General features: G+C 41.6%; 1 protein-coding gene and 2 long non-coding RNA genes across 12 annotated transcripts in view; 1 reads left to right on the forward strand and 2 right to left on the reverse strand.

The window, feature by feature from the left end:
- Positions 1–2,491: 2,491 nt before the first annotated feature.
- LOC135983190 (uncharacterized) lies at positions 2,492–4,132 on the reverse strand. The gene is made up of 3 exons (XR_010600743.1): positions 3,861–4,132; positions 3,258–3,457; positions 2,492–2,630 (listed from the first exon to the last, which is right to left on the reverse strand). It is a non-coding gene; the product is annotated as an uncharacterized LOC135983190 (long non-coding RNA).
- LOC101932737 (uncharacterized) lies at positions 3,317–21,068 on the forward strand. Its single transcript, XR_256844.3, has 4 exons — positions 3,317–3,429; positions 4,798–4,941; positions 16,956–17,072; positions 18,282–21,068. It is a non-coding gene; the product is annotated as an uncharacterized LOC101932737 (long non-coding RNA).
- Positions 13,396–25,965, reverse strand: part of LOC101931719 (alpha-1-antitrypsin-like) — a 191,957-nt gene continuing 179,387 nt past the window's right edge. For all 10 annotated transcript variants that reach the window (XM_065593537.1, XM_005307501.4, XM_065593535.1 and 7 more), the window contains 3 exons: positions 21,066–21,339; positions 16,677–16,824; positions 13,396–15,040 (listed from right to left, as the gene is read on the reverse strand). In XM_065593537.1, coding sequence (XP_065449609.1) covers positions 14,855–15,040; positions 16,677–16,824; positions 21,066–21,339 — 608 coding nt within the window. In that variant the 3' untranslated portion in view covers positions 13,396–14,854. The remainder of the gene's footprint in view (positions 15,041–16,676; positions 16,825–21,065; positions 21,340–25,965) is intronic.

Here is a 25,965-nt window from a genome sequence, read left to right on the forward strand (position 1 = left end):
TTTCCATTCTTCTCAATGTATGCAGGAGGGAGGGAGCAAAGGTTTGTGAGGGGTGGGGGTTATAGTCATGAGAGAGCCTTTTGTAGTATTTTCGGTGTTTCAACCAGTGGGATAAGCAGCCAGGATGATGTATGTGGACAATATGTTATAAATTGGAATAACATATTTTAATGTTTGTCTTGATTGAGCATTCTCCCCCAATCTACAGACGAGCAGCTATCAACCCCAGACAAAAGATTCCTCCTTCTGAGTGACTTCTCCCATTTGAGCAGTTTCCTTCAACAGAGCACCCTCCACCTACTTCCTTCTTCCATAAGAGAGAATAATGTAGCAGCATTTCCCTTTAAATGTATTTGTATCCACCAGCAAAGCAATTTCTCATCATAGTGATCTTCATACCACCCTATTTCACTTTAACAGATGTATTCCTATTAACCAACCAAACAACAACAACAAACCCTCTTCTTTGGTCAAATTTGGATGAAATGTTTTTTCCCGGTGGGCTTCTGATAAAAAGGAAGAAAAGGCTATTAAGTGCTCGTGGGAAAGGGAGTTATTAGTATAAATCGAACTAAGCCCATAGTTGGAGGTTTAAGTGAACTCGAAGTTAATTTTCACAAGGGGATTTTTTTATCTGCAACATGCTAGCCAGCCTATTGGCAGCAGCATCTCTGATGCATTAGGATTCTGTATAAATCTTTGAGAGTTACAATGAAACGTCAAATGAACAAATATCATCTGGGGTTTCTCTAAAACTATTATTTTGAGTGAAACAAATGCCCTTTAGTAAATATTTATACTGCTATTAAATTGGAGACGCCAAATTTGCCAAAAACTGCTACAGATCACATGATGGTAACTACAAATGTATAGTCATTAATAAAGCAAACATTTTCTTCATGCTTCCTATCACAAGGAGCTGATAGGCACAGACCCATGGTGGGGTAGTATCGAACTGCACTGGTGTAGAGGAGCTCTTGGAGAGATATTGTGCATCTCTGAGGCAGAAATGGTCCCCGGTCTCCAGGGGCCATGGGAGTAGCATGCACACTGCAGAATCCTTTGCAATGCTGTAATGTCTGTTCAGCAAGGTCCACTCGCCAGCACTTCACCTACCTGCCCTTGATCAGTCAGTCTCACTTCTTCGGTATTTCAGAGCTCATAAAATTCCTGGTTCTTCAGTTGACCGTAGCCTTGCACAACAGGAAAAGCCTGAATTTCTAATGTAAAAGGCATACTAGAAAAAGAACATTGTAAAAGCAAATTGTTAAACAAAAAAACCCTCATGCCTTCATTAGACTTACTAAAGAAGGAAAATGGAGCCTATTTTTCAAAATCCTTTGCATGGCCCCTCTGGGCTTTACCTTGTTTCAATGAACAAGGTAAATATAGTTATCTCCATTTTACAGATAAGAATACAGACGCACAGGGCAAACTTTGGGGACATTCCCAAGGTTACAATGGAGCTCTGTGATACAGCTGGCCCACCCCATGCTTCAAGTCACAAGACCATCCTTCCCATCCCAAGTTGGTTGCAACATGGAACACTAGCAGGGCAATGTGACAGTCTGGCCGTGAAGTTTAGTGTTGGTGAAATAGATACGCACTTGGTCATTTGATTTTTCATCTCTTTTTTGCTGTATAGAGGAAGAGTCAAAAGAAACATGTGCTATCCTTACAGAAAGACTTTCCAGATGGGATCAGTCTCCAATTAGGTGAGCTTACAGGCCAAACCTCTTATTGTTTGTATTATGCTAGCACTTACACAGCAACTAGACACCTGTGGCTAGCCCATGCCAGCCGAGTGGGCTCCGGGGCTTGGAGCGGGGCTGTTTCATTGCTGTGTAGACTTCTGGGCTTGGGCTCCAGCCCAAGCTCTGGGACCCTCCTACTCCCAGGGTCCTGAAGCCCGGACTCCAGCCTGCACCTGGAAGCCTACACAGTAATGAAATAGCCCTGCAGCGTGAGCCCCACGAGCCTAAGTTGGCTGGCCTGAGCCAGCCCTGTGTGTGCAGATATACCCTAAGAGGTCTCAGGCAAGATTGGAGCACCATTAGGCAAGATGCTATACATACAAATTATAAAAGAAAGTTCCTGTGCTGAGGAATTTACAGCCTAAATAGGCAAGACAGATAAAGGAAGGATTATTATCCTCATTGTACAGCTATGGATCTGAGACACACAAAGAGATTAAGTGACTTGCCCAATTTATACAGGGAGACTGGCACAGCTGGGAACCAAACCCAGATCTCCTATATCCCAACCCGGTGCCTTAATTATAGGACCATCCTTCTCTCTAATGACATTCTTTTATTAAAAGACAAATGACAGCATCCTTCCCCCTAGGTCTCAGTCAGGAATCCAAAACTTGTAATTGCTATAAAATGTGTGCGTGGATAACATGCATGTATAGTTAACAAGCACCATGACAGTGACTGGTTCAAGATCCTCAATTAACTCACTATTTTTCCATGGCTTTTTTTCTCTGGGTGATTACTGATTTATTGCTCAGCTTGTGGGGATTCTTGATGTCACTAGAAAAAAGGAGACATAGGTTCTATTCTTGGCCAGAAGTCTGCTGAGAGACCTTGAGCAAGTCGCTTCACCTTTCCGTGGCTCAGTTTCCCCATCTGTAAAATGGGGGAAATGATACTAAATTAGTCAAGTGCTTTGAGAGCTATTGATGAAAAGTGCTATATGAGAGCTAGATATTATCATCGTTATTATTCCTAAAAGCTTTTGTCATCATCGTTTAGCACATGTGGGAGATGAAAACCTTCAGCATCTCCTTCTTTGAATCTCTGTCAGCTTAGAGGTGAGTCCTTCCAGAATCTGCCTTTGGGCTTGTCTTCACTATCATGCTATATCAGCGCAGCTGCATCGGCTGCAGCTGTGCCGATGTAGTGCATCTGGTGAAGACGCGCTATGTCGACGGGAGAGTTCTCTCCCATCGATGTAATTACTCCACCTCAATGAGAGGCGGAAGCTATGTCGACAGGAGAGCGTCTCCCACTGACATAGTGCGGTGTAGACACCGCTTTAACTCGATGTAACTCACATCACTCAGGGGGGTGGCCTTTTCACACCCCTAAGCGACGTAAATTACATCAACTTAAGCGGTAGTGTAGACAAGAGTGGCAGATTTATCATCAGCATTGCAAAGACAGCAGAGATGATCACAAGAAAGAAGAAAATATTTTTGTCTGATGCATTTGCAGAAATCTGCTTGTAGAATATAAATGCAAAGTCAGCATTACCAGGCGCTATTTTGAGAAGACCATGTCACCATGCACATTATCTCTTTCAATCTGGGTATCACCTTCGGTGTGACTGGTATCTTCACGATCATCATGGCCTTTGATGGGACCGGGCTGGGGATGACTATGGCCGACTGCATGTAGCCCAAGAAGTAACAAACACAGCCAGAGGGTAGGTTTCATCTTCCTTAGAAATTATTCTGGAAAATGAAAGTGCCATTAAATCTGCAGAAATTAGTTAGTAAACAGTTATTATATTTTAGTACATAGCATTATTCATCATAAATAACAGAGGAAAATATTTTAAAAACAATTAACTGTCATGTCCTACTTAGTATTTCTGACAGCATGAAATGGGGAAAATGAATCCCATCAATAAACAAATGAATTGAATTTGATTATATCATAATTCTCTATAACATAAGTACAGGTCCCAATTTCATTGATTTTCCACGGTGGTAAAGCTGGAAATACGGGGTTGCATCCCAAAGGCCAGTGTTAATCATTACCCACAACTTTAAATCCCTTTCCGGGTTTTGTTTACTAATCCCTTAGATGTAATCAAAATACATGATTTCAAAACCCTCAGTGAAAAGTTCTTACCATCCATCTGAGCTGTTCCTTTTTCCATTATTTATATGTTCTGAACAATATGGAGCCGAATGCCCACTTTTAAAATACTCAACTGAGAAAATCAAACTGATCAGAGAGGATGCAAAGCAAACAATGCCGAGAGTGGATTATTTGGATTCCTGTGACTAGGTGTCCACACACAATAGGGAATTCAGCCAAAGCAAAAAGAGAGTCAGGAGGGCCCTGTACCATAGACAGTAGCAGTGACCAGCTTGTTTGCCACCTCCTGGCATGCGGCAGCTGCTCTGCTGCGCTCTGTGACAACAAGCACTTAGACCTCCACTGGGTCTGCGTGGCCAGGAGTCTGGCATGTAAATAACACAGATAACATTGAATTCGGCCGCCTATTTTGAATAACAAAATACACCTCTACCCCTATATAATGCTGTCCTCGGGAGCCAAAAAATCTTACCGCGTTATAGGTGAAACCGCGTTATATCGAACTTGCTTTGATCCACCGGAGTGCACAGCCCCACCCCCCCCCCAAAGCGCTGCTTTACCGCGTTATAGCCGAATTCATGTTATATCGGGTCACGTTATATCGGAGTAGAGGTGTATGTATTTATTTGCACAAGCACTTAGGCATTGACCTGACTGCTCCCACTGAAGTCAATGGTAAAACCCCCTTTGACATTATTAAGAGCAAGGTTATGCCAATGCTGAGCACTTTGGAAAATCCCAGATGAAATGACAATGATTCATTTTCCATATGATAAGCTATCCCATTGCTCATTTTACATTGGTTAGTGGTCAATAGAGATTAGTCTGAATTGTGACCTGTTGCATACGGATTCAGATTACCCCAAAGTTGAGCCAGTCCTAGTTTGGAAATCTCTCCAATGTTTGCTCTTACTGGTGCACTGAGGGACATTTCTTCTCTTTGCCTCTCTTAACATCACTGACCCAGATGGCTTCCACCTCCCTTACTGAACCGTGCCCCCAACCACAACTTTCTAATCAACTATGGATAGAAATGGCACAGAGGATCTACTGGAGGTTCATGCGGGAGGGAAGGCAAGATTCCTTTTCAAAAGCAAAGCCCAGAGGACAGGTAAAGTCTGGACTGGTTCTTATTATCTCTGAATTGATGTACCCATCCACCCCTGCAATACATCACTGTATCCTCTCCTACTCCTCCACACAGCAGATCCATGGTGGTTACACTGCATCCAACTGCTCCCATGGATTGGGGGTGGGGGTGGCGGTGGGAGTGGGGGTGGGGGGGAGGAAGCAGGGAGGATGTGTCCTAGTGAGTATGACGCCAATGAAAGAGTTAATCAGGTCACTAAAGATTCTAGGTGACAATGTCCTGCCCTCAGGTTCATTGATCAACCAGTGAGAGTGTTTTCGGATGATGGGATGCTTTTAAGTTTATGCCTTAATAAATCTTAGGCAGGTGGAGTTTACAAAAAACAGTCTGAGCTAGTCTCCTACCTTTGTGAACAGACCAGCGCTCCTGCTAATGATGCTAACTGAATTAATCTCTTAAACACAGTTGGTCTACTAATTTGCATCCACACTCCTAATCAGTATAACTTCAAACTCAATACCCAAGTATTGCAGCATATATGACATCATCTGCTCTTCTGAGACGTGAGAAATAGGTTAACACAATGCTTCTGAGCATCACACTAGTTTATACAGTGTAAGAACTAGGGTCCTTTTCAAAATAACTATTTCCCACTGACCCATCTTTGACAGAAGGCAGTACAAATCACAGGCATACTCTAGATTTACATCAGTGTAACTCCACTGACTTACTCCAGATTTACAATGGCAAAACTGGAATAGGACTTGGGCCTATGTCTGAGTCCCACTGTTCCCACTCCCAACTTCTTGTTCTATGAAAGGATTTAGACCATTTTCACTAAATTGTTTTATACCATAAGCATCGATTCCTTAACTAACATATGAAATTCATGCAGAAATTCAAATAGTGATTGATGGGATCTCATTGTAAACCAAGTAACTTCAGCTGGAGTATATTTCTAGTTTATAAATATTGCCTGTGTGGATTCTTTAGCGGGGCCAAAGACTTCTGTGGCAGACACGTTTTGCCTGGTAGTTCTCCAGAAAACCAGTTATTTATGAATAAGAATAAAACAACATTTAGATTTAAAATGTGATATGGCACATAACTTCTACTATTGCATAATGCCACTGCAGCCAATAGAATTATGCTGATTTACCCCTGTGGAGGATCTACCCCGAATGTATTGATATCTATCACCAAAAGATCTTGTTTGCAATTTCAAAATATATATGGGGCTGGCCTGTTCTCTCACCTCCACCCTTTCCCATATTGGTTCTCTGCAACTGATTTCCTCTGGGGACACAGGCAGTAGGCTGGCCCCCACAAGTTGCTGCTGGGGGCTCCTGCCTCAGGTGTGTTTGGAAGAAGAGATGCCTTTCATTTTGGATGAGGAAATCTAGAAAGGTCTGAGGAAAGATAGCCCAAGAAAGTAAGCTACAGGAAAAGTCTCAAGAAGCCTGTTTGAGACTAGTACTAGCTAGGAAGCCAGAATATAACCAGAAGGGAAGCACCAGTCCAGAGCGTGGATGGCCTCCATTGTTGCTGCTAGTGTTTCTATATTTTGCTAGCACGTATCAAATCCTTTCCCTTTAAAACTGTGTCTGCTGTTTTCTTTATTGGTTCTGAGCACAAGTACATTAGAAACCGTCTGGCTGTAACAATCTCAGACATTTAATATCTTCAGTAACGATGTAGAAAAGCAGAAAAAGAGCATATTCATGACATTCATAGATGATAGTAAATTGAAAGGAATTTCAAATGCTACTAAGGAAAGAAAAGAAATAAAAAAGGGGACTGTGATGGGGTGGGAGTTCCAGTCTAATGCAGGGTGAGTTCATCCCGTGCCTCAAACTGTTCTTTACCTCACAGCAGTGAGGCCTAAGGACTAAAGTCAATATAATTACCCTGATTCACAGGGCAGTAAGGCCTAGGGGTTGGAATCAATATGGCTACCCTAGTTTGCAGGGCAGTAAGCCCCAGTGTAACAACTGTCATCTTGCGTATCATTCAGGACCTCCACGTGAAGCATAAATCTTGAACTAATAGAATAAGTGCCTGATCCAAAGCCCTTTGTAATGTGTCTTCTCATTGGCTTCAATAAGCTTTGGATCGGGCCCAAAGTCTCCTAGTTGACAGCTGTTGCAGGGTTGCCAACCCTCCCGGATTGTCCTGGAGTCTCCAGAAATTAAAGATTAATCTTTAATTAAGTCCTAGGGGCTGGAGTCAGTAGGGTTTACCCTGATTCGCAGGGCAGTGAGGCTAGTGGCCAGAATCAATAGAGTTGCCCTAAGCCACAGGGCGGAAAGGCCTAGTGGCTGGAGTCAACAGAGTTTACCCTAAGCTGCAAGGTGGTAAGGCAAACTGCCGAGAATCAATTGGCCTTCACCTGGGGTGGGGGTGGCGACCAGAATAGGAGACCCGGACCCACCCTGCTCCACCTGGCCCTAACAGTGGCAGGGTATTCCGCCACTGAGTCAGTGGGGCTCCAACCAAAACATGCCGACTTTGCACTGGACTATAGCTAGTCCCCTCGCACATCCCGGGCCACTTCATACCATGTCTCTTGGAACTGTAGCTGAAGCGTCTTTGGGGTCTCTGGGCTTTTCGGCACGTGCGGTTCCCCCGATGACTCTGACCCGTCTCAGAAGTCCACAGGCACTTGGGCGTCCATTTGACTTTCTGTGGTTCCGGCTTCCATGGTCAGTGGTTCCAGCTGCTCCTGGGCTGGGGCAGGCAAGGAGCATCCTTCCTCTCTGGTAGTCAGCCCAGACTGAGCTGAGCTGTTCATTCTTATACTAGTGCTACACCTTGAGCATGCCCGATAGGGACATGGCTTTCTCTACCCACAGTGAGGAATTAACCCTTCCATGTCCAATGTGGGGTGAGTTCACCCCGTCACAGGGATTAAGATTAGAAATGTGAGCAGAAGAGAACAAAATGAAATTCAACTTGGAGTGGGAAGAAATGCAGGTTAATACACCTGGAAAAAGAAGCTCCAAATCAGATATTCAATTAAAAAGAATTCTGGAAATTAATGGAGACAAATATAAGGGGGTTGGTAGCAGAAAATTAGACATGGATATGCAATGGCTGGTGGAATTTTTGGCTTCATATTTGCAGGCATTATCACATCATGAAATCGGAAGGTAATGAACCTTGTCTACATAGCTTTGATGTTACTGTACCTGGAATGCTGCATATAGAAATATATTTATAAATTGGAGAAAGTTAAGATAAGAAAATTAAGTAGGGGTTGGAGGGACTTACAAAGAAAGATTACAATTATTAAATACATATTTGTCAAGTATCAGGGGGTAGCCGTGTTAGTCTGTATCTACAGAAACAACAAGGAGTCTGGTGGCACCTTAAAGACTAACAGATTTATTTGGGCATAAACTTTCGTGAGTAAAAACCTCACTTCTTCGGAAGGGCTCATTCACCTGCACATCCACTAATGTCATATATGCCATCATGTGCCAGCAATGCCCCTCTGCCATGTACATTGGACAAACCGGACAGTCCCTCCGCAAAAGAATAAATGGACACAAATCGGACATCAGGAATGGTAACATACACAAGCCAGTAAGTGAACACTTCAATCTCCCTGGTCATTCTATTACAGATTTAAAAGTCACTATCATTGAACAAAAAAACTTCAGAAACAGACTTCAAAGAGAAACAGCAGAACTAAAATTCATTTGCAAATTCAACACCATTAATCTGGGCTTGAATAGGGACTGGGAGTGGCTGGCTCACTACAGAAGCAGCTTTTCCTCTCCTGGAATTGACACCTCCTCATCCATTACTGGGAGTGGACTACATCCACCCTGATTGAATTGGCACTGTTAACACTGGTTCTCCACTTGTGAAGTAACTCCCTGCTCTCCATGTGTCAGTATATAATGCCTGCATCTGTAACTTTCACTCTATGCATCCGAAGAAGTGAGGTTTTTACTCACGAAAGCTTATGCCCAAATAAATCTGTTAGTCTTTAAGGTGCCACCAGACTCCTTGTTGTTTTTGTTTAAATACATATTTGTTGGCTAACTGACTAATAAGTAAGGCTAAGATTTGTCACAGATATTTTAGTAAAAGTCATGGACAGGTCATGGACAATAATGAAAACTTCATGGAAGCCTGTGGCCTGTCCCTGAGTTTTACTAAAATAATCCGTGACAAAATGGGGAGCCTGGGCAGCTGCGGGGGGGGACTGGGAGCTCCGGGGGTCCCCACCACCCTGGGGGCTCAGAGCTCCAGGGTCCCCTTCCGCTGGTGGCTCAGAGCTCTGGGGATTCCCCGACGCCCACGGTGGCCAGTAACTGCAGGGGTCTCCCCTGCCACCTGAGGTGGCCGGGAGTGGCAGGGGTCTTCCGACACCCGCAACAGCCGGGATCTTCAGGGAACCCCCTGCTGCCCGTGGCAGCTGGGAGCTCTGTGGTCCTCCCTGCTGCCTGCAGTGGCCAGGAGCTGCGGGGGGTCCACCTGCCACTCATGGCAGCTGGGGATCCTGCAGCTCCCAGCTGGTGCCGGCTTCCTCCTCAGAAGAGCTGGTCAAATTTTCCAGTGGAGTAATTTTCTGTTGGAAAAGGCTGATTTGACAAAATCTAAATGTCAAAATTTTCAAGAGGAAATTTTCAAAATATTCCTTTTCAACTTTATTGTTTAGATTGTTGTTCAATATATGTCAAAACAATATATTTCAACGTTTTGCATAAACATTTAGATACGGATAAAACAAAATGAAAATTTTTGACTTTTCATCCTGATTTGGAATTAAATGAAATGTCAAATCTCAGATTTTGTCTGGGGACAGAATTTCCATTATTTTGAACACTATAATCCTCATAGGAAATAATTCTGCTTAATGTTGCCAATTTTGGTTGGCCACATTCCTGGAGATTTCATCATACCACAGAGTCCTTAATTAAAGATTAATCTTTAATTTCTGGAGACTCCAGGACAATCCTGGAGGGTTGGCAACCCTGCTACAGCTGTCAACTAGGAGACTTTGGGCCCGATCCAAAGCTTATTGAAGCCAATGAGAAGACACATTACAAGGGGCTTTGGATCAGGCACTTATTCTATTAGTTCAAGATTTATGCTTCACGTGGAGGTCCTGAATGATACGCAAGATGACAGTTGTTACACTTACCCATTAAAAGCACTGTTTAGGGTTGTTTGGGATTTTTTTTAATATAGGGAGAAGACATATATTTCATAAATATTTGAGAGATGAAACCAAAGAAGGAGAAGAATTATTTAGGATTGCTACAATGGGTTTTAACAATGAGTAATAACATGAAATTAAAAATAGGAAAAATTTGGGATGAATATGAGGGAAAACTTTCTGGCAGTGAGCTCCATTGGAATAACTTCCCATAGGAAAAAACAAAAAAATATTATTGAAAAATAGATTGGTTTACATTTGATATATGCTATTCTACTGGATAATAGTCTGATATTACAAAAATTATACTACCTGTACTTACAACAAATATGGAAAAAAATTATTTCTGTAACCTAATAATTATTATCTCCAATCATGTAAGTAATAAAAATGATGAGACCTCCAAAAATTATAAAAAACGTATGTTACTCCTTACTATAAAAAATGCCTCTAATTGGAAGAGCAGTTAACCAAGTGTTCCCTTTTAATTACTTCCATTCAAGACACTGAGTTGTGATTCAGAGAATTATCTTTGTCAAGGCATGTAGATTTAATGGACCAAATTGTGCTCTCATTTACATCTGTACTGCACCAATGAATTTGGTCCTATGCACTGTAGGCATGGCTTCCAGTGGCCCTCCAAGTTACTGTTAATTCATGTCTGAATTGAGTTGAGTTATTTATCAAAAATAAATTATCTCATTTTAATTCACGTTTACATTTTTAAAGCACGTTTGCTCTAATCCACTAGGGGTGATTGGCTGACTCCAAACAGGGATGTATGTGAACTTCACTCTATTGCGCCAAAACAATACTTGGAATAGAATTTCATATAAAATTAGCAAAAAGAAGAACAGGAGTACTTGTGGCACCTTAGAGACTAACAAATTTATTAGAGCATAAGCTTTCGTGGACTACAGCCCACTTCTTCGGATGCGTAAGTGGGCTGTAGTCCACGAAAGCTTATGCTCTAATAAATTTGTTAGTCTCTAAGGTGCCACAAGTACTCCTGTTCTTCTTTTTGCGGATACAGACTAACACGGCTGTTACTCTGAAACATATAAAATTAGGCCTAGGATGACCAGATGTCCCATTTTTAAAGGGACAGTCCCATTTGTTGGGACTTTTTCTTATATAGGTGCCTATTACCCCTCACCCCCTGTCCCGTTTTTTCACAGTTGCTATCTGGCAATCCTAATTAGCCTAGTCTTGCACATCCAAACTCCCATGAGGTCAATGGTGCATCCTCTGGTGCCTGAACACAGGGTTACAGGAACCTCATTTTGGTCATTGGGAGTTTAGGGTGCACAAGAAATACAGGACTGGACCTTATGTAGCATTAAAATACGATCTTCTGATTGCCATACACAGAGACTTTATCTCAATGCTCACGCTACTTGACCTTTCAACAGCCTTTGGCACAGCTGACCATTGTTTGTCACAGATGGCCCATTTACAGGAGTAGCTAGAGTAGTCAGCACAGCAGTAAAGTGACTCCAATTATTCCTCGCCAGCAGGACCTAGAGACTGACAATGGACAACCGTCTTCTTCTCCAAAGACCCTCATGTGTAGAGATCCATGGGGACCTATCCTATCCCTTCTCCTTCTCTTCAATAACTACATGGGATCCCTGAGAGGGGATAGACCCATGGGAGTCATATTATTACCATAGGAGCCTAAGCTGATGTTGCACATGTCCATAAGATGATGTTGCATATGTCAGTTTCCATAGACTCAAGCCTATATCACTGCACAGATGTCAAACCTCAAGGAGATCAGCATCCGGATGAAGAACAACTAGTCTAAATGCTGGTCTGGCAAGACTGGAGAGATGCTGATGAGAGGGGGGAACACTCAAAGAGCAAGCTGGGACATTTCCTTCCCTTACTTTGAACATGTCTGTTCCATGTTCATCAAATGTTGTGTGAAGAAGTCTCTGGTTCCCTTTTTATCCTCACTAAGCCTAGATGATTATGGTAGCATCAGTGGTGAAAAACATCTTCCACCTCTATTTTGCTAGAAACCTTTTCTGCTTTCTCTCAGATGAGGACCTGGCCACAATGATTCAGTGCCAGCACCAGACTGGTTTACTGTAACTCATTGTATCTGGCACTGATGGTGGCAGTACTATAAAGGCTCCAGTTTGGAAAAAAGCAACAGCTTATCACCTTAATGGGAGAGGTCACTGTGAGCATATCCCCCCTGGGCTCTAATCCCCTGGAAGTCTGCTTCCTTGGTCAGTTCACTGCCTTGATATTCATCTTCAGAACCACCAGAGGGTCAGGATACAGCTACATCAGCAATTCCATCCAGAACTGTGGCAATCTCTCTGGTACAACACAGTTTTACAGAACCCAGGAAGAAGAATGCAAGAGGAGCATTCTCAGTCCAGAGTGTTGTATCTAGCTAGGTGCAGATAGCAACACCAGATTGCAAAAATTTGTAAGTTTGCTCTTAGGTGGTTCCTGTAACCTGGGTCCAGGAACTACAATTCCCAGGATGCACCATGGGAAGTGAGGGTGGAGGAAGAAAAGAGGAGGGGAAGAGGAAGAGAAATAAGAATGTGAGCTCTGTGAAGGAGCAAAGGAATAAAACTTATCTTTGCTCTTATCTAGTTTCCCGAGAATTCCTGAGAGGGTTCAGATACAAAAAAGGAAGTTCAGCTGTGGAACAGTTTCCAAAGATGATCAGACAGACCCAGAATCTGACCACCTTTAGGGCCCTCTGCCAGCTTTCCCACCATAACTGAGCTAGGGACTAATGGCAAATGCAGGGGCTGTACTTGTCTCTGTGTGGTGTGAAAGAAGTAGAAAGCTGACCGATAAGGTAGCAGAAAAAACAATGAGACAGCAAGAAAAGCATTGGTAACATGGTCCTGAGAGAAAGCCAAGAGATAACTTTTTGGGCAGAGTGCTAGCTGAACAGAGGCTTAGAACTGTGCGCAAAGAAACTGCCTCCTGTTGTTTGCTTCCTGCTATGTTTGGAGAAACAGGAGTTTATGTACATTCTTTATAAATAACAAGGATTGCGTCAAAGAAATATCTATCATCAATAACTTCTCCTAATGAAAGCAACCCACAAGACCCTAAATATTGGCTAACCACCTGGGCCCCAAAGGGTAACAATATATACATACATGGCAAAGAGCAGAGGCCTCTATGAAGTCCACTAGAGACCTCCCTATGGAGAGCTTAATTAGCACATAGATACAACGCTGTTTGACGCTGTGATTAGCTAGACTGTTTGCATCATATGTCCTAATTGCTTAATTCCTGTTCTGTAGAAATCACATAGTACAATTAAAAACTTTTAGATTTCATGTTTATTAATTTTCATTTCTCTAACATAATAACTTTCTGTATATTTCAAGGTCAAACATAAAGACTGGAAATCATAACATAGAATACCCATTAACAGAACACTCAGTAATTTACCTCTTCTGCCACTAGAGGTCAGAAAATATACCATCAGCATGAATATAGGAGAAAAAATATTGATAGATCTTCTGAAAAAAGAGTAAAATGGTATGAAGGTAAATTTTAGGTAAGAAAAATATATAAATAAGCATCTGTAGAATAAGTGATCTTGGAACCCTTTGTATCCTAACACTAAAGAGAAATCCTATACAACTGTGACTATATTAAAATATAAAGCAGGTGTTGAGCTTAGTGCAGATATTCTGTGAAGGTTCAATCTGGGAACAGACAGGGCCCACTTCAAGACACCACAGCCAAAACATGTAGTTAGTAAAACGCGGTATAAGTTACAGATAGGCTGTAAGTGATGGATTCTGCAAACATTTACTACTAGAGTGATGTTTACTACTGTGAGTGATTCCACTGGGTTAGATTAATCCTATACTGTCAAAAATACTGACACAGGGACATTGGGGAAACACAAGCCATTATCCCTATTTGGGAGCTTCCAAAACTTGACTTGGGCCCTGGCACAGGGCTGACCTAAACTGAACTTTGATTCAGTGTTGCACAGAAGCCACTTCAAGGATTCAGAATTGCTGGGGCACAGTTCTACTCCGGTCACACCTCCTCCCATTCTGATCTGCCACTTGCTTCCTCTGGCTCAATTCTGCTATGCCTCTGTCCTACCCTAGAATGGTCAATACAGAGGTGTCAATGTTCTTCACCAGGGAGACCTTACACCTTCTCTATGATCCCTTTTCACCCGCCTGGGTGGCACAAAGGGCCACAGGGCAATGGTTTATCAGACTCATTGACAGCAATGGGGCCACTCAGGGTAGTAAGCACTACATTTGTTAATAGGTATCTGCTAGACTGAGCCTCAGGTTGGTGAGAAAACGGATGTAAGTGGTAAAGAAGTGTAACGGACTAATTTGGCAGTCAGTGAGCATTCAAAACAAATGTAATTTACACGATGAGGAGGTGGACAGGAGAGGTGCAGCAGGCATAGGTTAGTAATCTCAACATCTTTTCTGATCCTCACTTTCCAGAAAATGTTTTGCTGCTTTCAGCATTACAAAGGATTTTCTCTTTTCACCTCTGCTGACAGTTCTGCCTGAACTCAAATTCCTTTTCTTTTCTTTGTTTTTAAATGCAAACTCAAACTAATCTGTAGTGATGGTGATTTAAAATCTATTAAAGGTCTCAGTTGTGAAGCAAAATATACAACACTACAAGGGAAAAGGTGGCCTCTAAAGCCATCTCTACGCTGATTAGGTCAAAACGTTTCTTTATTTAATAGTGGTGGTCAATTACTCATAGTTAATGCATACAGAACTTTAATAACTATTGTTCCACAGGGTTCATGATTTTGCCCATAAAAAGTGCGGTATCATTGCTAAATATCATCATCATGAAGGGTCTGTTGAATTTAATGTTAGTAGGCGTAGACATTGGCACTATTTCCACAGTAGAGGCTGCCGAAGCTTCAGTGCCATTCTCATCCACATTCACCATGGCTTGATGGATAGCCTACAAGGAAATCAACAAACATTACCGTTCCAGGTGTGGGCTGTAAGCAGCATTCTGAATATGAGCTTGATTGTTTTTAAACCAAAAGTGCTGAGAGAAATAACTGCTAAAGAATGAGCAACAGAGCAACAGGTGTGAGTGAACACCACAAATCAAAAGGGCAACTGCAAACCCAGTAAGAAAAAATCAATGATCTGCATGAATCAAAATTGCCTCATCCTTAAAAGAAGACATTCTCATAGTCACTATTTCATACTACTATCGCAAGCACTGGCGCTGATTCTCCTCTTGCTTACACTAATGTAAATCAGGAGCAACTTCACTGAAGTCAGTGGGGTTACACTAGTGTAAAACTAATGTGAGACCAGAAGTACACCCAGTTGTCTTTGGCAAATTTATATAGTGGAGTAATAATAATTCATAAGTGAGAACAATGAAGAGTGGACAGAAAATAGATTTGAGGGGTAGAGATTGCTTTCCTTGCGTATGTCTTGTATGATAACAGCATCAGAAGTTGGATAGATAAAATGGGTTTGGGGCAGAAAAGGGCACAAGCTTGTCCTTACCTCACTGAGAGACATGTATAGACTGGATTCATTAGATTACATCTGTTCATTTGTGGGTGGTTCAGGGTTTCTGTATTGTTTTTTAACAGGAATTCAGTGTTAACTAATGGAATGTACCCTGCAGGTAAGGTATAATTGTAAGGCTCTCAGACTGACAATCCGTATGGACTGAACATGGGTTGAACTGAAATGGTCTGCAAGGGACTGGCACTGAAGCCAACAGGAGCTAAGGGTGCTTCTCAAACTGGGAGAAATTTTTGGACCAAAACTTTTTTCAGTGAAAAATGCAGATTTGGTGACACTGAAATAGTTTGCAAATGCATGCCAATTTTGACAAGTTGTGTGTGTTTAAAAAGATTTTCTAAAAAATCAAAAATCAAAATGTTTTGATTTTTTCAATTTAAAATGGCTTTTTTTGTTTCAAAATTCCCTTTAACTTTTTTTAATTAAAATGCTGAAAAAAGAAACAAAAGGTTTCATATCTGGTTGAGTGAAATGTTTTAGTCAAACCAGAACAATTATTTCTGACTTCTTGCTTTCTCAAAAATGTTGTTGTCAGTTTGACCTGAAATGATGTTTTCCCCCTGAATTTTCAGAATTGCCAATAATCCAAAGAACCTGTTTTTTGCCCAGCTGTTCATAGCACCTTACAGAATTGAACCCACTGTTTTTAATAACAGGAGGGGCAAAGGCAGCTATGCACAGGCAGCAGCAGCAATGGAAGCTCTGAAAAACAGCACTTTGCCCCCCCCCTTTCATATCAAGGGAAAGATGGCCGTGGGGTCTTCTCTGGGAAGTGGGGGAGGGGAGAGAGAGATTTGTTCAAGTGTGTGGTCAGTAAAGTGGCACCATGCACTGTAAAACTCTGCTGGGCCAAAATGTTGTACATGCTGTGATACAACTGCATAGGCAACCTAGCTAGTTTGGGCTGAATATTCCATCCCTCAGTCCCTGCCTCTCATACAGAGCAAAGCCCTTTTATGTGGGTTTCCGCTAGGAAACATTTGTAAAGAAATGTTTTTAAATACCAGTTACCATGGATCCTTTAAACAGAAAGAAACCTAACTTACCTCTGAAATCCTGTGCCTTGGCTGCCCAGTAATTCCAGACAGGTCAGCTTCATTAGTGAATACATTTCTGATGCCCATTCTATAAAGAATTTGTTTTAAGTCAAATTTGCCATGAATGGAGAATCTTGGCAGATATAAATTGGTTGAGCTGTCCAAAGAGAAATGCAAGAAAATGGTAAAACATTTCAATCAGATGTCACAGTGCAGGACAGGCTCATTCCTGACAACATAACATGCTGTGGTGATTACTGAGAAATTTGTTTGCATTGTTTCCACTAGCCCATAGAGAAGATTTGACTGAAGATCCATGACAGATTTCCTCTGGTGGGGAACAGAAGGTTTCTGAGAAGTGATATTGGAAGCCAGGACTAGGAGGAAGGATGGCTCATAGCTAAGGTGCTACCCTGGAACATGGTAGACCTGGGTTCTATTCCCTGTCACTTAAAATCTCTGTGCCTTAGCACCCCATCTGTTAATTAGGTATAATAGCACTGCTCTACCTCACAGGGGTGTTGTGAGGATAAAGACATTGAGGTCTGTGAGGTGCTCAGATACTATGGTAATGGGACCTATAACGACCTAATACAGATAGAGAGACAGTTTCAGGAAAACTCTAAGTAATATTGCTAAGTACAACGAGACTGAGGCTGTGCTCCTGAATTCGACAAGTGCAGAGCATCTGGATTATCCCTTCACCTAGCTTGTTTTTCCTCTCCATCCTCCAGGAGATTCCTTATCTGCCCCACCAAGAATCTGATTCAGTGACACCCACTGAAGTCAATGGGAAGATTCTCATTGACTTCAAAGGACTATGGGTCAACCTCAGGACAGCTCATCTCAATGTCCATAATCAGGAGGACTGTCCAGCAGGCTTTAAAAACAGAATCAAACTTCAGAGCCTGCTGGACCATCTTCCAAGCTCCTATTACTGGTAGGTTGCCAGTGTCCCTTAAGATATCTAAGGTTGTACTGTATTCCCATTTTTAGGGAAATTTTCCTCCTTAAGGCTCTTTAGCCAAGGTTTTCAAAAGCGACGAGTGATTTTGTGCCTGATTTTCAGAAAGTGCTGAGCATTCACCCTCTGAAAATCAATCCCTTTTAAGGTGTCTCTAGCTGGACACCCAAAAAAGCGAGGCACCCAAATTCATGAGTCCCTTTTGAAAATGTTGTCCTTAGCTTAACAATTAAATTAAACCTGTGGGGGGAAAACAAACAAAACAGATTCCAAAGAGAGCAGAAGAATGTGTGGTGCCTAATTTATTTAGGATAAAAGCTAACAACAAAGCATATCTGTCTAGTTCATGAATCATATTGTTGGCTCTAGGTAAGATTTAGTCAATTTAATGGAAAATAAATACTTCGGTGCTTTCTGTAAAACTAGTCAATGCTCAGCATTTCTGGTGCATTTTTTTCTCACTGTCCCACTGTCTCTAGTTTTTCTGGAGTTAGTTCTAGCATCTACAGTGAGAAGCACTAGCCATTTGATAGCACGTGAGAACATGTCTTAAGTTAGATGCTAGGATTGTTACTAACTATTAGTGCTAGTGGAGGTGCAATACTCTTTCCTGATTGCTGATCTCTTCCCTTTTCCTGTTTTTTTGGCAGAAGGTGCTGACTGCTGCCCTATTAATGATGCAACTGTCATTGGACCATTTTTATCCTCCCATTATAAAGAATAAGCCATTCCACCTGTCCCCATCTACTGCTAATGTGAGGGGAAAGAAGAATGCAGCACACACACAGCCTCAGGAAGAAAGGAATAGACACTGGGACACACAACTAATTACCCACATGTTAAACAGGGCCCTTGCTATACATAAGAGTAACACTCCGTGCTTCTACACCTTCCATCCAACAATCTCAACAGGGTGACCAGATAGCAAGTGTGAAAAATTGGGATGGGGGGCAGGGGGATAATAGTTGCCAGTATAAGACAAAGTCCTTAATATCAGGATGTCCGGTCACTCTAATCTCAACAGTAATGAACACTTCTCACAATACCCCTGTGAGTGGTATCAACCCATTTTGTGGGTGGGAAACTGAGGCACAAAGAGGTCAAGTGACTTGAACAAGATCACACAGGAACTTGGTGACTGACCTAGGAATAGAATCCCGAGCTCTTGAGATTTAACCATAGGGCCACCCCTTCTTCCCTACTGAAATGGCCTAAAAGTACACTGCTCCCAGCTGCATGCAATTCTACGTTATCTCCATATATTTATTCAGACCAGATAGATTGAACTGGACCGTGCAAAAGTTTTTCACTGAAACCAGGCATAACTCAGCTGGGTTTGTGAAAGTCAAATGACCTCCCCTTGGAAACTCTCTTCACTACTGCAGTGGGGTGTGAGGCATCAGGCTGCAGATTGACATGAAGGTAACAAAAAGAGAACAGGACCCAAGGAGTTCCAACTATATTACTGCTAAACAGAAAAACAGGTAGATAGCCTACTCCCCTGGAGGCACTTAAGTGGGTTTGATTTAGGGAGTGAACGGATTTACTACACCCTCCCAAAGACGCAAAATGGACCAACCAACCGCTCTGAAAATTATGTGGAGAGAGAGGAGGTGTTTACTGGCCATCGGTTTGCATGAGTGCCAAACTCCAGTGAATTTCAGTGAGTGAATGTGTCCACACAAAGCTAGCTCGTTGGGGGTCTCTAATAATGAGGTCTTTCTATACTACAAACCATAGAACCCCACTGCTGCTTTATAGGTAGATTATTCCAGTTTTGGAAAAGGTAAGACATTTTGCTTAGTTCCTTGTCTGCTGATACTAAGGCAGCTCCTCTTTGCACAATTCATGTTTATTTGACAGGGATAACACCACTGACATTTTGGTTAAGCTGTTTCATTGCCCAGTACTGATTTTAGGAACAATCATGAGCATTGGGGCTGAAACTAGCGGTGTGGGGGGTGCGGCAGCACCCACTGGCTTGAAGTAGTAAAATAACAACCCAAATACATGGTTTCTGCCCTCAGCATCCCCACTATAAAAATTGTTCCAGCACCACTCGTCACGAGGATCCTCCTCTTGGTAGAGCTAGATTAAATTTTTACATTTCTGAAGTTTCAATGAAAAACAGTTCACATTTTTCAGTGAAAGTTTTGTGAAAAAGTGTTGCCAAGTTTCAAAAGGCTCTGCCAGCTAGTCAACGTAAAGAACTGTAAACTGTGTATTTAATTTAATCCAATTCCTTGTCTTAAAGCTTGGGTTTGGTAATCTAAGGCAGTGTTGTCAAGCATTCAGCCTGCTTGGTGCATTTATGTGGCACATTCTTACTCTCCAGAATGAAAGGCCCCGAGTCCGCCAACAGGCACATGCTTAATTTTATGCACATTAGCAGTCCCACTGTAGACATGCAAGAAGCCAAGCACGTTTTCAGCACCGGAGCCTAAATTTTCCCCTTTCAAAGTGAGTTAAAATTCTAGCTCTCATGGTTGCAAAGATAATATGACATGAATGTAATAAATGAAGTGCCATCTTCTTCGGTCTGCCAGCAGCCTGAAACAATGCCTTTGAGATGCATGAACTCTTCCCCCACCCCTACACACACACACTCCTTTAGTCTCACTGGGGTGATAATTCTGAAGACAAATGATGAAACTTAAAATATTAGCATTAACTTTTTCATTGATGATCATCTTAGCAGGTGGGATGGGGGAAAGCATAGGAGAGAGAATCCAGGGGGGCTGGAAATGAAAGCGGCCACAGGGAGGGAAATGCAGAAGGGAAAAAAATGAGATAAAGGGAGAACAACAGACTACAGAGAAAAGCACACAGGGAAGCAAAAGAAACAAAATGCAGAAATGGCAGTGGTCCTAAAGGGAAGCAGATTTTCACATTGAGTGATACAGAATGTGACAGTAGGATATTGAACAGATAACATGTCCTGGGCTTGGTCTACACTACAGACTTATGTCAATGTAACTACATCGCTCAGGGGTGTGGAAAATCCACACCCCTGAACGACACAGTTATACCGACTGAACTTCTGGTGTAAACAGTGCTATGCCGACAGAAGGGCTTCTCCCATCAATATAGCTACCACCTCTTGGGGAGCTAGAGTACCTACACTGACAGGAAAAGCTCTCCCTTTGGCATAGATAGCGTCTTCACTACAGTACAGTGGTGCAGCTGCATCAGTGCAGTGCTATATGTGTAGACAAGCCCTTGAAAATAACTAAAAAAGTTAACTACATAAAGGCCATATTCTATTCTTGATCTTTGTACATTAACCTCACTGAGGGTAGCACATTAGTCCTAATTCTATACCACAGCCAGGGGATCATAGTTAAAAATACAATCATCCTTCCCCAAGAATTTGTCCGACACCCTTGATCTAAAGGGACTGCCTGCCACCGGAGTAGAGAGCTGAAAGATTTTACCTTTCTGATAGTAATTTTCTCCATTTAGGCAGACTTTCACATGACAAGCCATTCTCCAACTTCCTCATTTGTCCTTCATCAGGCAGAATAAAATATGCTTTAATGCTTTCTTCCTTATAATCCATTTGCACCACGGTGCTAGACAGCTGGTCATCATAGGCGTGTTTGCACATGCCCATCCGGAACATCATAGGGACTTTAACAACTGTGTTTCTATCCACAAAGAAGTCATCGTCTTTAGTGTACTTTGGATTGAAAGTTTTATTCCACGTGGCTTATGATTCAAAGAAAGAGAGAGTTAGTGGATGTTCTGGGAACAAGAAACCATCCTTAGTTGGCATTAACTGCAGTAGCTGTATTTGCCTTCAGAGCTACACAAATTCACACTAACTGAGGATCTGTCCCTAAATGTATAAATTAGAATAACTCAACTGTAATATGCACATGGAGAGGGTTGGGTTGGGAGTGGTTTAAACAAACCCAGAAGCTGTTCTGTAGTGAAAGGATGGTGCTTTCAACTTAGATAGCCATCATATACCCCAATGCCTCTCCTCATGCCAGAAGGAATTGCCAGACTATTCTCAGGGAGGAGGCTTAATACATTCCCCGGTGTCCTAACACGGGATATGAGTTGATATTGCACGTCTGGTAGCAATTTTCAAGTGACACCAAGCAGCATGAAAGCTGGAGTAAACATCTCCTGCCACCACATTGGCTGGGTAGCAGACCAACATTTTAAACACCTCCCAAAATCTAATTTGGATGGGAAAAGTCATAAATAGACTGTGCCCCATCTCTAAGAAACACCCTCACAACCTCCCCTCACCTCAGTCTGGTTTAGGTGCGGGACTAGGTAGAGGAGTTTTCAGCTCAACTGATCCCTTTCTTTCATTTGGCTGAAGTCCATAAAAGAGCTCTTGTTCAAGGGGATGGATTTCAGCCAAGTGGAAGAAAGGGATCAGTTGGGCTGAAAACTCCTCTACCTAGTCCCACACCTAAACCAGATTGAGACGAGGGTGTTACTTAGAGATGGGAGCAGGGCACAATCTACTGACGGCTTTTCCCATCCAAATTAGGTTTTGGGGGATGTTTTAAATGTTGATCTGCTACCCAGCCAATGTGGTGGCAGGAGATGTTTACTCCAGCTTTCATGCCTCTTGATGAAAACCCTCTTGCAAAATGTACTGGGCAAGAAGAAAACATGGGATTTTCAAAAGCTAATAGCTTGGTCAAAACAAAACCAATCTTTTCTGAAGCACTCAAAGTGTTTTCAGAGAAGTGTCTTCTCAGTGAGAAGAAATTCCAAGCCAAAATCCAACTATTTACCCTCATTCACTGCAGCCATAGAGCTGTTAACAAACAACTAGAAAAACAACAAAACATTGCAATGATGTTTCTTGTAATATGGAAATAAATTATTCCCTGTCCTCCCAACCCTGTGTACTAAAAAACAGTTGATCTATTAATCAGTTTTGCTTAGACTTTCCCAACTGATGTATTTTTCAGAAAGTACTGAATGACTGAAAACAAAGCATTAGAATGCATTCATATGCTTCCACTGTAATGCTATATGTTCCCAGTAGATAATGCTTAATATCTATAGCTTCCTTTTCTTTGTATAATGCATATATATATATAAAGTGCCAAAAATACACCCCTTTCTTGTAATTAGAGGCGGGATACCTTGAGTTCTAGTCCCACCTCAGACACTGTCCTTAATGATACTAAAATAGTGTGTGTTAATGCCTAGATATATGGTGATGGAAGCCTTAAAAATACCCCAATTACATTAGCTCGAAATAAATCTTGTTTAACTGAATTACTGAAGTGACTAATCTCGTCAAACTACAGATGGTCCCAAGTGAAGCTGGTTAAAAACTGGCATGTTTTCTTGCCAAATCAAGACAATGCCAAAATATCAAAAACAGCAGAATGTAAAGTTCTGAAACATTTAGATTCAGAATTGTTGAAATGTTTCATTTTTATATTTCTGATCAAAATTAAATGTTTCAGTATTCTTGAACCAAAATGTTTCATTTTGGTATGTTGAACCTCAAAATATTTCTTTTCATGATGATTCTACAATTAATCTGTGTCCCTTGAGCTGCTGCAGTGTCTCATGGGAGCTATAGTTCAGGTGCCTTGTGCCCCAATTCTCCTCTATGGGCTAGGCTCCCTGGCTGGACTACAACTCCCACAGGCACTGCGGCAGCTCAGGCAAACATAGATTAATGTGCAATTGATCTGAAATGAAATGTTTTGATTTGGTTTCACAAACCAAAATGTTTTTGATTCAGGTTAACCCAACACAAAATGAAATATTTAATTTAGATTTTTCAGATGAAAAATCAAAAAATTTAGGCAACAATCAAAATTTTTCACAGAAATTTTTGATTTTGTAGCAACTGCATTTTCCATTTAAAATAAAACAGATGGAAAATTCCTGACCACCTCTAATCCTAAACCCCAAAATTCAGATCTGGATTTGGATGGCAAATTCCTCAGAGTTCATCCAGAAATGCTCCTTTATGACTACTAGCCTTAGCAGCTCTTCCTAATTCAGAGACAATGAATCTGCATTTATAAGATTTTGGATGCAGTATGCCATCATACAAAATGTCATGAAGAACAGAGGATACTGTAAGTAGGGGTTGTCGACAATTTTCCATCTATTTTTCATGGAAAATCAGGATTTTGACTAGAACCTTTTTTATGAAAAATCGCTGCTTTCTGGGGAAACTTTTGTGGAAAAACTGAATCCCTGAACACCAAAATATTTTGGTATTTGATATTTCAATTAAAAGTTGGAAAAGTTATTAAAATTTTCTGCAGAAACCAATCCCTATTTTCTGATCAGCTCTAACTCTAAGTTACACTTTGCTTCTTAATTAAAGTACATGGGCAGCACAATTACCCTGCTGGGTAAAATTGGTCTAGTTGACTAAACCCTGGACTGAGAACAAAGTCCTCTGGAATTCTAATCCCTCCTCCAACCCTGAGTCACTCTGAGGCCTTGTGCAAATAATTTCATCTCTACCCTTTGTTTCCTCAGCTATAAAACTGGCATAATAATAGTTACATACTACTTAAGGGTGTCATTATTATTAATTAATGCTTGTATGGGGCTTTCAAGATATAAAATGCAAAGCATTATTCTTTAAAGAGGAGAAAATTACTACATTGTGACTGTAAGTTTCTCCATAAACAGTGTAGCCACAAACATGATGTATGTAATTTTAGAGTAAGTCTGTCTGTTAAAAGAAGTCTCCAATTTTTGTACTGTCAGATCAGAGCCCCTGGACTCTTCTTTAACACGGCAGAAGTATTGCCATGTCATGTTTTAGGGAAATTCCATAGTGAGTCACAACATTTTTTGATAAGTCACAGGCCCAAATCCTGATATGCTCAGGCAGCTATTACTTGCTGCTTACTTGGACAAAATTCCTACTGGTTTCATACACAGCTTTGGTTAAAAACTGAGTAAGGATGTCAGAATTTGGCAGACAGACTGCATATTGGGGACATTCATTAATTCTTCCCTCCTCCTCCATCCAAATCCAGATCTGCCTGTGCTGCTCTTCCTCTTAGCAGGGCACTTTTCAAGGAGGTCTTGCCTCTGCAATTCTTTACAATGCTCCAGGGACAAAAGGAAACCCAGAGCTTGCCCTTTCCAGTGGGTTGGACAATAATTCCTCACTGGACTATGGGGCAAGTAAAATGACAGGATTTTTGGGGGGGGGGGGGGGCGGGGGGAGATGAACATGCTCACTATCTAAGCCCCAAGACAAACAAGAAGAATAGCAAATCATCCGGTGAAACCCTCAGTACAGTGCAAGTTAGAATGCCACCAAACCTCCATCCTCAGACAACAACTCAATGTAAGCTACAATGTACTGTGGAAAAGGGAGAAGAGTCATCAGGACTGCGGGGGGAATAATCACATGGTACAGAGGATGGGACAGCCATTAAACGTGAGGTCAGACTTTATAAAAGCTTCTAAAATTTCAGATTCTTCTCCAAACCAATCCCAGCCTCTGAACCATTCAACATTTTAGCCCATTCTCATTTTCCAGGTGGAAGCAATAGCAGCAATAGTTTGGATTTTAAGTGTAATTCTTCGCAATTTCTTTAAAATCAAAAAGAAATGCAGTTTGTCTCAGGACATAATCATCCACTCATAGCAAACATTTTAAAGAGACAGGGATTTAAAGTGGAAGACAGGATCTACACACACAAAATATTGGGGGTGCTGGGAATTCATTCAGATATGGAATTGAACATTGCGGCTAGGGGCATCTCTACTTTTAAACAAATATCCATTTTAAAACATATGTGACAGCTGTATCTTCATATGTGCGATGTAGAAGGTTTTAATTCCTATATTATTTTCATTGAATATTTTCCTCTTATTATTATAATGTATGATATTGTACTAATCTTATGGCTAAACCCTTCAAATCTATGTAACTTTTACTTCCATAGCGGTTTGATTTCAGGGTGGATAGAATCCACACTTTTTTTTTTTGGTCCACTGTTAAGACTGGAAGGAAAGCTTGATACATGCTAACTAAAAGCCTGTCTTGAAAATGCTATTTGGGAGATGAGTAAAGATCTTGAAACGAGAGAGGGACAGATAGAAACTAGCCTTCCTTGATGGAGTGAGGAAGAGGGACATGGATGTGGAAGGTCAAAGAAACATAGAATCATAGAGTTAGAAGAGTCCATAAGGGTCATCTAATCTAACCCCCTGCCAAGATGCAGGATTTGTTGTGTCTAAACCAGGGGTCGGCAACCTTTCAGAAGTGGTGTGCCAAGTCTTCATTTATTCACTCTAATTTAAGGTTTCACGTGCCAGTAAAACATTGTAATGTTTTTAGAAGGTCTCTTTCTATAAGTCTGT

Source organism: Chrysemys picta, chromosome 4 (genome assembly GCF_011386835.1).
Source record: "Chrysemys picta bellii isolate R12L10 chromosome 4, ASM1138683v2, whole genome shotgun sequence".
NCBI lineage: Eukaryota > Metazoa > Chordata > Testudines > Emydidae > Chrysemys > Chrysemys picta.